This window comes from Lonchura striata, chromosome 5, assembly GCF_046129695.1.
Source record: "Lonchura striata isolate bLonStr1 chromosome 5, bLonStr1.mat, whole genome shotgun sequence".
NCBI classification, from domain to species: Eukaryota; Metazoa; Chordata; class Aves; order Passeriformes; family Estrildidae; genus Lonchura; species Lonchura striata.
The window spans coordinates 10,786,917-10,803,721 of NC_134607.1; the positions used below are offsets into that span (position 1 = coordinate 10,786,917).

Sequence of the window (16,805 nt, forward strand, 5' to 3'; positions counted from 1 at the left end):
AGGAATGTCTTTTCAGTGTGGAAATGCAAATACAGAAAGATTTTCTTTTTTCCTTTTTTTTTTTTTTTTTTTTTTTTCTGAGCAAACAGCTTCTAGAAATTGCCACAGTAACTTCCTGTGTTAGCTCTGACTATCACTGCTGCTGGTTCCAGGATAGGTGAAATGCTCCTGTCTTCATGCCAGCTCTCATTTGGGGAAAAAACACCCTTAAACCACAAACCCCTTCTAGGGATGTGGACAGATGCTGACAGATAATGACATGTTTTTATCCCATATATTACAATATTCAATGATGCTAGCAGCTAAGTAATTTTTTTACTTATCTCTCCTTAAAACTTGGTCTTCATCAATTTATCTTTTAAAAAATGCCTACAGACCATCTAGCTGCTAAAAGACACTGCTGAGACAGCCATCACCACGTCCAAACAACTTCCCAGAGACATTTTTCTGGAATCTGAATAGCCTTCACATCTGTGCAGCACGGTAATGAGATGGCCTTTTTCTATAGGTTCTGGTTTGCTCACTTAAAAAAAAAATGCCACAACCAAAATTAATGAACTTTAGGACTTAATTTTCCTCTTCTCTGTATTCAGCATTTATGGGAACAACGTGGTGTTGTTAATATACACCAATGACTGAGTGCTGTATTTATGCCTCAATGATTTTCTGTCATGAGAATATAATGCCTGGCAAAGACTGGTTCTCTGAAATACCAGTTTGTTTAGGGTCATTAATCTTAATTCCTATCTTGCCTGAATAGGAACTGGATAACAGTCAAGTCAGGGAATAGTTCTGAGAATTAAAACTTCAATGACTTTTGGGCTGCCCAAGGCTTCACATTTCTTTAAAAAAATATGTAATTAATTAATGTGCAACAAGTACTGGGGAGAGACCCTGTGGAATAATGCAAAATGCATCTTGTGGTTTTAAAAAACAAAAAAACAGTGGCTTTTGGCAGGATCTTTCCATAGTAGCTCTTGTGATCTAGTAGTTGCAGCAGGGGCCATGGAAACACAACTCTTGGTTTCTTGAACTGATAGATATGACTGGCCTATGTGTTTCCAGGTGATCTTGTTTAAGTACTTTTACCTGGCTGTGCTTTAGTTTATATGTCTATAAAATAGGTGTAAAACCTGTCTAAGTTATGAAGCTGTCATGGGGATTTTAAGGCAATTAGCGGTCCCAAATGAAGTTGTATTTTATTTATAGAATGAGTCATCAGGGGTGAAAAAAAACCAAAAAGGGTAGTGCAATATGTTTATCCCTTAATGGTGAAAAGAAACAATGGATACTGGTTTGCAGGCTTGGGATAAACTACCAAGGCACTGAGCCCTGAGCAGAGGCTGTTTTCCAAAGCATTCTCCCCTTTCTATCTGCTCTGCTCCTCCTCTCCTGAGCACCTGAGCAATCCATGCAGGAATTAATTCCCTGTTCACCAGATACCCGACAATGCAAGACACTCACAGCATCTGAAGCCAAACAGGACTATTAGATCATAAATGTGACCTGCTCAACAGTGCAGGGGATTGCATTTCACACAGCTGCCCTTGCCCTGAGCCAAAAACCTTGAGTAGGAGTAAAGTAACTTTCCAGAAAGGCAACTGGCCTTGATAGAAAGACCTTTATATGCTGTTAAAAAGTGCCTTATTTTTTATTTAAATTTGTCAGTATTCAGCTTCTAGGCTCCTCTCTCCAACCAGAGTAGCAGAGCAATTTCAGCCTTTTCCAGGCCTATCTTTATTCCAGGGACCTTCAGGGTTGCCAGATGCACTGCCCATGGCCTGACAGGGAGACCAGGCTCTGGTGTAGTGAAGAGAGAGTACAGTTCTGCTCTCTGTGGAATTGCAAGGGGAGACTGAAATCCCACACTTTTTTTCATTATTTTTCTGCCTGTGGTCCGAATCGTGCTACCAGTAATTATAGAGATTCATAATGGAAATGCTTAGACTGGCTAGAATGGAGAATGAATGGGAAGGTCTATGTGTGGAAGTGTTAGAAAGGGAACACCAATACAAAAAGCCCTGTGAGGGTGGCAGGTGCATGAACATCACAGCACAATTATGAACAGCTTTTGAAAATACACAATTCAGGAACACAAAGGAACAGGTTCAGTCAGAACTGAAAAAGGCCACTAAGAGGTGATGGTAGGACAATACAGAACAGGGCTGGAGTCTTAAGACATTTTGGTAAGAAGACAAAATAGAGGAAATAAATCCTAATCATTCCCAGAGGTGTCAGAGCACAGAGGAAATAAAATATCCTGGTCACTGTCAGCTCCCAAAGGCAAAAAAGGTTTGGTGGCACCTGGGATCCTGAGGATGAACCAGCATGGAGACTCAGCAGAGTATTACATGGCCCTCCACACAATGGCAAGAAACCCTGAGCATCCCACCTGCATGCTGAGCTGGGACACAGGCTGGGGGACACACAGAATGGTATTTGTGAGTACCTGGTTATGGAATGCCAATGGCTTGAACTTGCCATCTTCAAAGAAAATTACTTCATCCCCTGCTAATGTGTGGTATTGAGCATTGAGACACAACAATCAGTTTATACCAGCAGAAAAGCCCCTTGAAAACTGGTTCTCAAAGGGATCTCCTATTTGATCACCTGAAGATTTGCCTTTTCAAGGTCCCCTCAAACCCACGGATATCCTCACAAGGTCCATGCAAACTTCCATCACAACCTATTTTGAGCTCCAATGGCAGTTTCTAAAAACCCATGTGCCAATAAAGGATATTACTTTGCCACTAGAGGAACTGTCATTTCAAAACCAGACAAAAACAATATATCTTTAAAAATAAAAAAATTAGTGTGCTTGAACTATTTTGCAGACAACAGTAATCATACTCATAGAACCTCACAGGGAACTTTACATGACCACAGACACGTATTATTTTTCCATCCTGTATTTCATGTCAGAACATGAATAAAAATTCTACAGGTCTCACTTGCCTAATACTGAAAATATGCAGTGCTTATCAATAGTTTATGATAGAAATAAATATCTTGCAAAGAATTGCAAGCATCACTTGTGAAAACAATCACTGATACCAGAAATTTTTCTGAGCTGCTTACTTCAAGAGATTTCACTTGCTCATTGAGAAACTACTTTCTGTTCAAGATTGTGCTTTTTTTTTCTTTACTTTTAGGAAAAGATGCTGTCTCTTGGCATTTTTAGTTTTCTGGCAGACCTTTAGCTCAGCCAGTGGATGAACAGAAGGAAAGTGTTCATATACTAATTGCTTGTGACTTACTATTAAAAAACAGGAAAAATTCTCCTTTCAGTGTAAGTGAGGAAATCTGTACCTTCGTGCTCTGGGGAATTCTGATTTTCCTGTCTTTGTTTCCATCCTAATACAAAGAAAAAATACTTTAAAAGTCATTATGAAACAAAAGATTATGAAAGCATTTGAACCTGAAATGATAATATGCTTCATTTTTCCCCTCTCCATTTTAAATGCACTTTTGATTCCAAAAAGAGAAATATTTTATCTTTATACAAAATGAATGCATTTTGTTTGGTTTATGCTCTTTCTCCTCCCTGTGACTGGGACTCTTCCCTGTAGACATACTCTGCACTGCATCATCTGGTGCAGAATGAAGACCACATATCTCAGAGAAGATGCATACTGGTTTACAGGATACTCCTGGAAGAATGGCATATCCATACTATGAATCCCATGAAACAGCAAATCATCTTGGGAAGACTCAGTTCAAATAATGGAAAGGACTTTGACAATTTTCCACTGATAACAGTTTCCTGAATTCTGTCTCCATCAAGTGAGTTTTGTTTTCACTCCTCCGTTACAAAATTAAATTAATAAAACTTCCACTGCCTGCCAAAGTTTTGCCATGGAAAAATTCCATTTTAAAGTGTCTTTTTCCCCCTCTTTTGAAAGATCATCAGCTCTTTTTTCATGGAAGGTTATTAGCAAAGGAGTATCTGACAGAAGCAAAAGATAGCCATTTACTATAGAGTGCAGGAGGTGAGCTAATTAACAGGATAATGGCTATTAGTGCTTCAAAGTCTCAACGTTTTGGGTTTTGATTTTTTCCTGTGTGTTTTGTTTGGCTTTTTTTTTAATTGGGCCTTGAGGATGCCAGTACTTCAATCAAAAGTGTTTCTAAATAATTATGCACTCATTTAGGTGGCTAACCACCTGAATTGCTGTAGTTAGAACACTTGATATAAACAATTAATTATGTTAGCACAGCTGAAGGCTGTTTCTAAAATCTAGATACAGAAATATATTCAAACACAGAAAACCCCAAATCACAAGGGGATCTTTATTTCATTTGACATATGCCCACTGATTGCCCTCTGACAACAACCTGAGAACTCCTCTTGGAAGCCCTGTGTAAGAATGAAATAAAAACTGGGAATGATGCTATCAGGACCCCCACTGAAATGGAATTATTTTCTTTATCCAAGGAACAGATACATAGAAATTGCCTCAAATCAGTTTTATCTTCTCCTTGATCAACTGGCTTTATTCTGGATCTGAAGGAACTCACTGCAGAGATGACGCAGCGGCTCAAGCATTCACGTACTCAAGCCCAAAATTTCAGTGCTCCAAAAAGTGAAATAGGTCATGATCCTGTACATTTGGAGCTGAAGTAAGAACATACTTCTTCTCCTCTAATTTAATTCCCGTACACAGAAGTTTCCCAGCATTCTGCTGGCCTCCAACAAGTCCTCACAACATTGAGCTGGCTTGATAATGGATTACAGGTGTAGTTTTCTAAAAGTTCACAAAACTATAAAGTTCAACCCCATTCCAAAGGAGCTTGACACAATTTATCTTTTTGCTTGGCTATTATGCAAAAACAAACTATGCAAAATCTCAGGTCTGGCATGGATTCGAAACAAAACCACCTCAAAGGCTGCAAATTAAAGTGAATTTTCTTTGACAATTTCAGTTTACCCAAACCTGAAATTCAAAGCAAACCTCAGGGCAGAAGTACAAACCAGAACAGATAGAAATCAGCAGACGTTTACACAACATGCCATGAATCAAAGGTACCTAACTTCACATGATACCAAGCAGAAGCTGACAAAACAGGAATCAGACAGGAACATTTTTGAGCATGATCTACTTCACATTTGACAAAATAATTCATCTCTCCTATTACCAGTCTTCTAACCACGAAGGCTCATAATCTCAAGTTTTAAGCTCTTTTCCCAATCTTAAAATTCCTATTGTCATCCTTCAATCTTTCTCAAATTTTCAAGCCCCAAGCTGTGAGAACTACAGGGGAAATAAGACCATTTCATTCTACCCAAACCCATCTTTAAATGTGTTCTCTGTAGAATAAACACCTGTACTGGTGAACCTGTTGAGTCTGCATGATAACTGCTAATTTCCCTGAATTATAAAGTGTCATCAAGATAATTTATAATGGACACTAACAGACTATGGAGACTCTTCAAAATGCACAGGAAGTTTTAAAAAATATATCATTCCTGCACGTTGTTTTTCAGATACCTCAGGTTGGGTTTTGAAACGACAGACTCCATTCCTGGAAGCTGTAAAGTTACACCCTGAAAGTGCTTACACACCTCTCCTACACCTTCCAAAATAGCTCTTTAATGGAAGTACCTAGGGAATGGGGAACTAGTTAACTTTCCAAATGACTGAGGAAAAATACCTGCATAGGCCAAGATCTGTTCAGAATTAATGAAGGGTTTGATTCTGCAAATGCACATGCAAGTAATTCTGTACATGAGTTATTTCCCTGAGAGCAAAGGCTGTGGACAGGTACCAAACCATATTCAAAATTAAAGTTTGCAACATGGCAGCCTGATTATGCAATTAAAAGGGGTGTTCAGGGAGTGTTCTTCAGTTATTTATTCTCATTATTTATGCATGATTTTATTGCATATTTTAATATGGTTCACAAGAAAATTGGGCATTTTGGAGACAGATACATATATGTATAAAACATCACATTTAATTCACTTCCATGAGTTAAGCTCTTTGGTGAATTTCAGAAAATAATTAAACAAGCACTAAAGTATATACAAAGTTCTAGGTTGTGAGCATAAATGTGGAAAAATACAAACCTGATTTATAAGCTAAAATAATCTCTCAAGAGTGATTGGCCCATAGTTTTAATAGCATGAAAATGACTAATTTAAGGTCAGGAGTAATTTAGTTTTGACTGACTTGGCAATCCTTTGTTCTCTGGGTCATGTAAGTGTTGAGTAAATAATAAACCTGTAATGCTATCCTGAGGTCAAGGAACTTCAGAACTGATTTGATATATTGGTCTCCTGGAAAGTTCTTCCAAGGCCAGTATCCCCTAAGCTATGTTTATGAGTTGACTGCATTTATAACTGATAGAATCATAATATTAGCAGAGATGAAATACACCCTTAAAAAGAAGAGCATGCTTAAATCAGGATTTTTGAATGAGAGACAGGCAAATCAGATATATCTGTGAGAAGTCAAGTTTGTACACAGTACTGAAAAAAACAAACATAACTGAGAAAAGGTGTAGATGTTTGACTTCAGGAAGAGTACCAGACTGATTATTCCTGTGAACATTACATGGGATAATTCTGGTTTTGTGAAGCAAAACTTTACATTCATATCTTACATGGGGCAAAAATAAGCAAGCCATCAACCACTTTTACAGACTATATCAGAAACCTACATTGAAAAAATAATCAGCTGCTCATTTAATGCAGTCTTTGCTCTATCCCATAACACTTAACCATTGAAAATCTGAAATAGGATGTAAAGTGAGATGCATTCCATTCAAGAATTAAGTGTGCATTATAGGAGCAATTCTTAATTTTGAACTTTTTCTTGTTTCCAGACAAAAGCCATTGCACTGCTAAAGAAATATACTCTAAAGCTCATACAAAGAGCCTGGACTATCCTTTCATTATCAGATAAAAATTAAATTTAATGGTTTTCAAAGTGTTTAGGGCTATTTTTTTTTTTGCCCAACATCACAGTACTTATTAGTAAGAGGTATATTCAGATTACTCTGTTTAGTTATGGTTTAAAAGAAACCCAGTAGTAATCACAATCTGAAGTCTTGAAATCCTTAAGAATAATCTGGTGTTAAATTTGAGCATTCCTGTGAGAACATAGAATTAGGTTCCCCCACCCGTAGATTTAGTATTAATATTAATATCTCCTGGTAATAATGAATATTTCTCCTGGACAATCCTTGGCTATCTCCTTTCAAATTCCCAGCAAGAGCACTAACTTCATTTTTACTGTATAAGAATCCAACAGCTGGTTAGATTAACCAGCCATAAACATGCACCCCAATTAAAGAAACAATCAGCATCAGAATTAAAAATCCTCAGACTCTTCCCACAATGAGTAACAGCGTTTGACATGGTCACACAGTAAGAAGCACTTTGAAAAGAGGCATTATGTTGCTGACAGTACTTCAGGCTCTCCCCAGGTCCTGTCCCTGGTCCCAGAGAGCAGAGCTCAGTGCCTGCCCCTCCACCTCCCCTCAGGAGAAGCTGTGACTGCGCTGTCTGCCCTCAGTCTCCTCCAGCTGAACAGACCAAGTGCCCTCACATGGCTTCCCCTCAAGGCCCTTCACCATCCTCGTGCTCTCCTTTGGACACTCTCTAATAGTTTAATGTCCCTCTGATATTGTGGCACCCAAAACTTCACACAATATTTGAGGTGAGGCTGTCCCAGAGCAGAGCGGGACAATCCCTCTCTGGCCCAGCTGTGCCTGATGCCCCCAGGACAGGGATGTCCCTCCTGGCTCCAGGACACTGCAGCCTCGTGTCCAACTGGCCGTTGACTGGGACCCCCAGGTCCCTTTCCCTGGTGCTGCTTTCCAGCCTCTCATTCCTCATTCCCAGTCTGTGCATGCATCCAGGGCTGCCCCATCCCAGGCCCAGAATTTGGCACTGTCCCTTGTAGAACTTCACATGGTTGGTGATTGCCCAGCTCCATTTGTAGAGGTCTCTCTGCAGGGCTCCCTGCCATCAGGGGAGTCCACAGCTCCTCCCAGTTTAGAGTCATCAGAAAACTGACCAAGTATTCCTTAGGGTGCTGCATCCTGGTCTTTACTTAGGAAGCTAAAGAGCACAGGGCTGATGATGGGGCCCTGCAGAAGTCCACTAGTGACCAGAGCCAGCCTGATGCCACCACAGCCACTGTCACCCCTTCTGCTCAGCCTATGAGCCTGTTGCTCACCCATCATTTTATCCAGCTGTAGACTGGACAGCTTGTCCAAAAGAATCCTGTGAGAAACAGCATCAAAAGCTTTGCTGAAGTCCAAAAAGGTTCATCTCCTGGCTTTCCTGGGTCAGCCAGATGTCTTACTTACCGTCCTATAGAAGGAAATCAGGTTTGACAAGTAGAACTTTGCTTTCATGAAGCCATGCTGGCTGTGACCAATGACTGTGCTGTCCTCCAGGTGTTTTTCAATCCATTCCAGAATAATCTTTTCCACAATTTTCTGGGGCACTAAAGTGAGACTGATGCAGCTTTGTGAATTGGCTCAGAGATGGATCTCGAGGATGATAGACAGAGCAGGGAGGGGAGGGATGTGCAGCTGGAGCAGAGCCTGCCCATCAGTCATGGAGAGCTTTGTGTTGGCCCAGCCTAAGCCTGACTAGCTCCTTCAGCTCCATGACAGTACGTGCTACAACAGGTGTCTGAGAGCTTGTGAAAAAATAGGTGAAGCCTGGCAGATTTGAGAAGCAAGTGTTGTAACTGCATCTGGCAGGGGAGGAGGGCAAATTAGCAATGAAAACAGCCCATTCTGATTTGAGAATGAGGGCACTTGTGAGCTGGCTGTGAGCTGGCTTAAATAAATATTATTTACATTATATGCAAGGTAGAACTCATCTCCTTATGCTGAGCTCAGGGCATAACAAGGACCCTTGTTCCTCACTGAGGGTCAGAGGGAGTTTAGCTCAGGTCTAGGCTTTAACTACATCAGCAGAAGGGTGAGGGCTTGTAGCAAGGATTCAACAACTCTGGGTTTAAGTTGCATTACAAACTTCTCCCCAAATATTCTATGAGTAGCAGCTTCTTACTGTTCACTGTGAAAAGCAATAAATTTGAACAGAGGATGTGTGGGACAGAAGATTTAGTGACTAAAGGCTGCCCTCTACAACACACAGAGGTCCTAAAGTTGCAGTCACTGTTTTGCTTTTCAATCTCCATCAAAAGCATCTTTTTGCTTCTGTATTTGAGTTTCTTGGTGTATCAGTACTACAAAATAAAATTTCGGTTTGCTAACCTTTAACAGCTGTATTCTAAATGGAAGATATTTTCTGGGAGATAGTGAAAGAAACTTCCCTCCTCCCTCATTTTAGATAATACATACTGTATGGAGAATATATGCTGTATTGTTTATTTTCTATAAAAACATGACACTTTTGACTTCCTTGGGACCACGTATATAAATATTTGTACATGAAATTATTTTATGACATAAATTTCTGTTAATGTTCTAAAAACATTTGTTCAGGCAAATTAAATTGCAGTAAAATATTTTACTACAGGATCAGTCAAAGGTTCTCAAAACTTTATATTCTTAAAAAACAATCTTTCAAGCTATAAAACAGAGTTCCATTTGCAATATCAAAAAGACAAATTTAACCAGCTTGACTTGATTAATACCAAGCAGTTTAACATTTAAGAAAACACTGAGATCTAAGGTGAAATAAAGTCAAGTTGTAAGCATTTTCTCTTATCACATACATGTTTTAATTTTGTTTTCTAGAAACTTATTCTGTTAGAGGAAAATGGCAGTGGATGTGGGATTATGTGCATATTTCCTATTGCAATTAGCACTTACGAGAGCAGGATGTGTTGCCCAGTACACTGAAGTCCAAGTATACAAATGGTTAATAAATCTGACTCCTCACAAGCCAGAAAACTAATGCAGCATTCAGAATGATGTGTAGTCCCAGATGTATTTCCAAGAGAGCTCCTTGGGGTGTCCCAACACCTCAGTCACGAGCTCAGCTCCACCTGGAGACTCCCAATGGCTTTTGCCACCCACAGAGGAAGCTCCTGGGCAGTGGGGGAGAGTCCTGTTCTGCACCATCATTTCTGCTCACACAGAAGTCCCTTTAATGGCAGCAGCTTTCCCTCAGAAAGGCTCCAAACAGCCCCCAAATAACAGGCACAGTATCAGTAGCTTTCCTCTGTGTCTTCATGAAAAGCTGTTTCCCCTCCTCCAAATCCCCACCTAAAGACTACAGTCAGGTGAGTTTGAGTCCCCAGGAGCTCTCAGCTTTCTCACGAGCTCAGCATAGCTGCAGACACCCCTGAGCCTAGCTCACGCTTACACCTCAGCACCAGCATCCTGCTGACCCATCTCCCATGGGAGAAGGCTCCTCACTGCTTTCTGCAGCCCCAGCTCCTCACCCTGCTCACGCTGCCTGGCCCTGACTGATGCATTGGAGTGGCTACCTAAAACAGAGTCTAGACAAGATTAAGAGAATAAAAATGGGTATTTATTAAAGGACTTCAATATGTACACCTTGGGCACCCAAAAGCCTCGCAGAGGCTACACCTGAGATGGACGATGGTCACAAGTTTTTCACACAGGTGTAGGTTTGGTCCATTTACATATCAGTGGTTTATCCTCCCATTACAGCTTCAAGTAATGAAGTCATGTACCCCCAGTTTGCTCATCCCCAACTCACTTTTTATAATTTTTGGTGGCCTGAGGCAGTAAGGTTGAGTCCCAGGCCCAGAGAGGAATTGTTTTGCCTGAATAAAATAGGACAACAGTTGCTGGCAGGCTATGGAGCTTTAGTTATACAATAAACAATAGCAGGATTACAAATGTATGAAAAATATAAAGGCTAAAATCCTAAGACATCACAACCACCTGCAAATGCCAGCTGCTAAAGTTTGCTCCCTGCCCTGCTTTCTCTGCAGGAATCCCACACCTCTGGATGCCAACATCCCTCGGGGTGCCCGTGCTGCACACACTGAGCAGCTGCCCAGTGCTGAGGAGATGCTTCAGATCATCAGTGCCAAGGGAAGAGCATAGAGAGATTCATGGGCTGTGAGCATAGATTCAGGTTTAGGAATTTACTCAACAATTTACTGATCATCATGAATCTTTTAGATGTGTCCAAATACTTTTTCTGCTTGCAGCATTAGTGTGTTGCCCAGCAGATGGAAATAGTTTTTCTTCCTCTCATTTACATCAGCAACAAGTAACAGCTCCTTGGGATTGTGTAAATTTTAATTTTTTTAATTTATTTTTTTTTAAGATGGGAAGACCCTATTTTTGGTTTTTTTCAGACTTAACACAATTTTCTTGTAGTTCACATTTCACCTCTAAACACAGCAAACTTAAGCTCATTTCAGGTTTCTCTCAAAACAAAAGAATCAAGAACACGAGTAGTCACACCTATATTAGAGACAGATCTCCAAAAACCATATCTCTACATAGAATTTTTATGTTTTCCATTGCAATGGATTCTGGTCAGACAGGAAAGAGAAAAAAAAAAATGTTCTATACTCTTTTTCTGTATCTCCTTTCCAGCTGGCCCACAGAACAGTTTTAAAACTTAAGTGTTGAATCAAGCATAGGATGTCACTGTGTCATTACTGCTAAAGTATATTTTTGTTTATTGAACAATAGCAAATGCATTCCAGAAATAAAAATTGCTGATAAAATTTTAAAAAAATAATGTTAGGGTGGCAGCACCAACCAGGAGAGTTTAGGAAATGCCCTTTGTTAGGTACCTTCACAAAATCAGTTGAAGTCGCTATTCATTAGCATTATACTAGGTTTGCTGGAGTTTTAAAATGAGTGAAAAGATACTCAGATATTATCTTCTGTGCTTCATTCAGCAGAGAATGGAGAAAGTTTACTACAATCTCTTTTACCTGATTTATGTTGGCTTTTGCAATAAAATTCAGGTGACTGCATTTTTTTTTTTAATGTAAAGGAAATTCCATGCAGTAAAAATAACACTGCAGTAGGGAAGCCTCAGTTCTTGTATTAATTTCAAATCTTGGTCACTGCACTAACATTAGAATAATTCTAAACCAAACAGCCAACCCATTCTTACAGCTAGAGAAAGGTGACGGGGAAATCAAGCACCTGAGTTAAACTCACAAAGGTGGGAGGCTGAAACACTGGCCAGGTGTCGTGGTTTGACACGGAAAGAGAATTTTTTCCGGAAGGAAGAGGTCAATTTAGATATTGACCAATTGAAAGTAGACACGCCTCTGAGAACACAGAGGAGTTGAAAGCAGAATTCCCAGGGAAACTCGCTCTCTTTGGTTCCGGTCAGCGTGCAGTGCAGACCTTCCCCCCGCCCAGCAATGAGCTGGGTGGGGAAGGGGAAGCCCCATGGCCTGAGAAAGGTAGGCCGAAAGCCCCAAGGGTGGTGAAAGGACTGGAACCGGGCTGGCCCCTGCAGATGGAAGGGTGGAAGAAATCTGGGATGTCTCCATTTCCCCCCCCAGAGTTCCTCTCCCAAGAGGGAGAGAGAAAGCTGCAAGGAAGGAGGAGCGGGGGGAGTTGCTGCAAGGTGTCCAGTTGTGTGGGAGTTGCTGGATGTCCAGGCATTGAGCCATCCTGGGAGTTCGGACTTTTAACCCTTCCTTGAGAAATGAAAGCTTTGTGAATTTTCCTTTCCCCTCCTCGGTTTGAAAGAGAGGAAGAGGGACACCTTGGACCCTGGGATGAGATGTTGGAAGGAGGAATTCTGGATGGGAGGGGAACAAGGAGTGGCTTTTGGCTGGACTTTTCCATGTTAGCCACAACCTGAACCAAATCTTCTCCTTCAAGAGGGACTGTGTTTTGGGAGGATGCCAGTGAGTCAAGAGACCTGCTTCAGCTGGGAAAAAGACAAAAGTGGAGTGAACAGAGAAAAGGTTAGGGGGTTTGTGGTGGTGCCCCTTGTCCTGGAAAGGAAAGAGAAGAGAAGAAGATCTCTGTTCTTGAGCCCTCGGCCCCAGGGGAAGATGGGGAGGACTGTGGTCCCAAACAATGAAAAACTGAACTGTTGTTTTCTCCCCTCTTGGCAGGGCATCCTTGAAAGGAAAAATCCTAAAGGCAGTCTGACCATCCATGCATTGGTGGTGAGAGCACTGTGCATGGAAAGGAGAAGGGTCACCATGGCAAACTTTTTCTCTGGGCGGTGCCAGGTGTGACATGGAAGCACAGGATGTGGAGCTGTGTTTCTTGGGGGGTCTGTGGCACAGGAGAGACTCTGTTCCCTCGATGGACTGAGTATCGGTTGTTTGAAGGGTGGAAACCTGATTAGAGTCCAGATTGTGTCTCACTGTGGTTTGTTGGAGTTGGGTGGTGGGGGGAGGAATGTTTTGCAAGGTTTTCATTTGGATCTTTGTGTGGTTTTTTTTTTCCCCTTCTTTAGTTTTCTCTTTTCTTTTGTAGTAGTAGTTTAATAAAGTTTTTTCCTGTTATTAAGCTTGGGCCTGCTTTGCTCTGTTCTAGATTCCACTTCACAGCATTCAAGGTAGGGATCACATTTTCATGGGGGCACTGGCATTGTGCCAGTGTCAAACCATGACACCAGGTAATTCAGCCACTAACCAGCCTCAGCTAGGAAGGAAAAACTGAAGCCACCACAGGTGTGCCTTTCTTCAGGCATGACAACACATTGCAGAGTCAGCCACGTGAACACTGCTTTGTGTGTCACAGGTCTGAACTAACACGCACATGACCCATTCCATGCAAGAGGAATTTGTACCAAATTGGGAGTTAGGCTAGGCTTAGATGTCTGTGCAGCTTTCCTGGTGATCTTGGTTACTGTGGGTCCCTCAGAGGCCTTACTTTTGTTGAAGAAGTTGATTGCAAACTCAATGAAGAAATAAAGAAGTTGAAATGAATAGATGACATAATGTCCCACTGTATGAGAAACCCAAAAGCACTGAAGAAAAAACTCAGTACAAAAGCTTTCTATTAATGTAACATAACTGTAGATTTTTTTTACACCTGGAAAAACAGAAAGCTCAAATCAGAGAAATTTCAGGATTTTTTTGGTTTTTTAACATACTTGTGCTTAAAGTTTGCAAACTTAAGCCATGGTGCCTAATAGAGGTGGCTTTGTGTCAGAAATTTAGAATAGAAACTTTTACCTCGGACATTAACTCAGATCCACTACGGCAAATCAGGATGGCAGACAGACACAAAAGCTAAAAGTTCAATGAGAAAATGCAACAAAACCACAAAACCCTAGTGCTGAAACTTATGACTTTGTTGCCTTTGACTTTATGACCATAAGGTTTCACTAAAAGAGTGTTTGCATTGAATGTGTTTTCTTTGCATTCTTTTTGGAGATGGGTTCATATAAGAATTGTATTTTTGTTTCCTGGGATTCCACCTGCCCCCACTGCCATTACCCTCTGTGTGAACCTTTCACAAATAGCTCCTGTGGACACAATTCAGGGCTTCAAGTGAGGAATAGGTACAAGAGTAAGATTAACTCTTCAGATGGAAAGGTCTCCCTTTCATTCAGACTTCTTTGATAACAAAGACTGTGAGAGAGTGGAAAACAAGAGAACAGAATACATAGCAGTAACAGAATAGTCAGTGTTTAGAAGTGTTCCTAAAGAAAATGTTGCTCTGAACATTTTTCCAGAAAAGCTCCTGCCTACCTGCAAAGGGTGCTGGGTTTACAGAATGGGTAAAATGAACTCCCTCAGAATTAGGTGATGTTCTGCCAGAGCTATAAAAAAGTATAAGAATGAAGTAACTTAGTCACCACTAAAATCATAATCGTTCACTCATCCAGGCTGGAAGTGCAGTTCTATCCCGTGTTAGCTCAGGGCTAATGTCAAAGTTAGGTCAGGTTGCTCAGGTTTTCAGAATCTTTGGAGCAGAGTCTCCAGTTATGAGGTAATAATAACCCCAGAGGCCAATCAGGCTGGCAAACTGTATTCCAATATCACCAAAAGGAACTGGGATCAGCTTTGTAGCATGAAAATCACCCAGCACTCTACACAGAAATTCAAATAAAGGACAACACTATGACTGCAAATGCTTAAGAAAATTTTAATCAGCATATGAGAGGTTTATGGAAAGGATTTGGAGGGGCAGCAGAAAGATCAGTTTCTTTCCCAAAAACTACTAATGACTACTAGTGACCTCAGGCAAAATCAACTTCAGTGCCCCATCCTCCTGCTTCCCTCCCCACTGGGTCTATTGACCAGGAGTGCTCAGGGACAGGGACTGTCTCTCCTTGTCTATTTGCACAGTGTCTGACACAGCCAGCTCCTGATCCTGCAGGGACCTACAAATGCTATTGCATTACAGAAAAAAAAAAAACAACAGTGACAAGCAACATGGAACCAAATTAGGCAAATTGTGAGAGGGATTGAATTTACTTGTGAGAAGCTTTGCTGGGTTTTTTTGTTGAAGAGTTTATTATGACAGCAGATTTTAATGCACAGTTAGAGCAGGCAAAACCAGCAATAAAAATGCATGTAGGTGCAGAGCTGTACAAACTGATGGCTAAAGATCAGCTTTAGGTCTGTTAATGGAACCTACAGTTAATCTGTTAGATATGATTTTTGTTGCATGTGATATAGCACATAGTTTTCATTTACTTATTTTCAAAATGGAAAGATGTTTAAATTATTTTAGAAACAGGACACAGATAACAGTGATCGTGTGTGTTAGTGAAATTTCACTCAGTTGTCCCTCATAATGACACCAATAACATGTTTTATATTCTTATCTTCAAGGGTATCCTCTTTACTTTCCAAGTTTCAGTGGAATATCTGTACTGAGTTTTCAGTATTTTCTTGAATTTCTTTTAAAATTAATTTCTGTCCTGTGTGAACTACCCATTTCTGAATTCCATGAGAATATTATTGTAGACTCCAGCAGAAATTTTAGCTGCTTCTAAGAAGTGCTTCTAAGAAGGAGGAATGCACTGAAGCCTGATGAGTCATTCATTTATTTTTTCATGTCAAGGAAAAAAGCAGTCTCAGGAGGAGGTAGCAGATAGTAAGCAAAATAAACAGCCTTGTTGGAAATATTTTTACTTTCTTCCTAAAATATACTTTAGGATGATATGAATTCATAGACAAACTAATATGCCTTGAAATGGGAGAGAAAGATTTTTTTGTGTGTTTTTCTGTGGGGAATGTTTTTGGAAACACCTGATACCTGAGGCAGTCTACTTCATTTCAAAGACAAGTATTTGCTCTTTAGGAGTAACCTCTGCTAATGGATGCAAACCTAGCAAGTCTACAAAATCACTTTGATCTCAGATTCAAAATGTTTTTGGAATTTATCCATTGCCAGGGAATGAGTTTCTTCTCCTGGAAAGCTCTGAACCCTTGTATTAAATATAACCCTTGATTGACAAATTTAAATCTTGACATTTTAGACTTACAATATGATTTGTATCAATACAGAAGTGCCTTCACCATCTAAAGCTTTCTAGGTCCTTTTCTATTCCAGAAATAGAAGAAGAAATATTTCAGTCCCAAACATTTGTCATTTCTATCTTGATGTAAGTTTCATAAGCAAGAAACTGTGCCAAAACTTCCCAATTACAGTCCATGCAAGCAAAAAAAAACTATATTGTACATTGTGTCAAGAGTTACCAAAATGTTTTTTTATTTTTTTACAATGAAGTGGATGTCAGTTCATGTCCTAAATAATGGATATCTGTAGATTTTAATACTTTTTGATGATTTACCCATGGACATAGTCTTGTATAACTTCAGATAAAAATAGCTGGAACACAGAGGAGTTCAAGTGTGAAATGGACTTTGGACTTTTAATACAGTTTGATCAGGAAGCTTATAATTCTTGCTATATGGAATTCTTAAGTCTTAGTAAAACAAACTAAA

The 16,805-nt window shown here is 40.2% G+C and overlaps 1 protein-coding gene, 1 long non-coding RNA gene and 1 pseudogene across 2 annotated transcripts in view; 2 read left to right on the forward strand and 1 right to left on the reverse strand.

Moving 5' to 3' along the window:
• LOC110472978 (potassium voltage-gated channel subfamily KQT member 1-like) overlaps window positions 1-16,805 on the reverse strand; it is a 433,209-nt pseudogene that overhangs the window by 203,518 nt on the left and 212,886 nt on the right.
• Window positions 12,266-13,407, forward strand: LOC144246313 (uncharacterized). The gene is made up of 2 exons (XR_013339997.1): window positions 12,266-12,851; window positions 13,005-13,407. It is a non-coding gene; the product is annotated as an uncharacterized LOC144246313 (long non-coding RNA).
• LOC144246244 (uncharacterized) overlaps window positions 13,507-16,805 on the forward strand; it is a 77,753-nt gene continuing 74,454 nt past the window's right edge. The window contains exon 1 of the mRNA XM_077783096.1: window positions 13,507-13,516. Coding sequence (XP_077639222.1) covers window positions 13,507-13,516 — 10 coding nt within the window. The remainder of the gene's footprint in view (window positions 13,517-16,805) is intronic.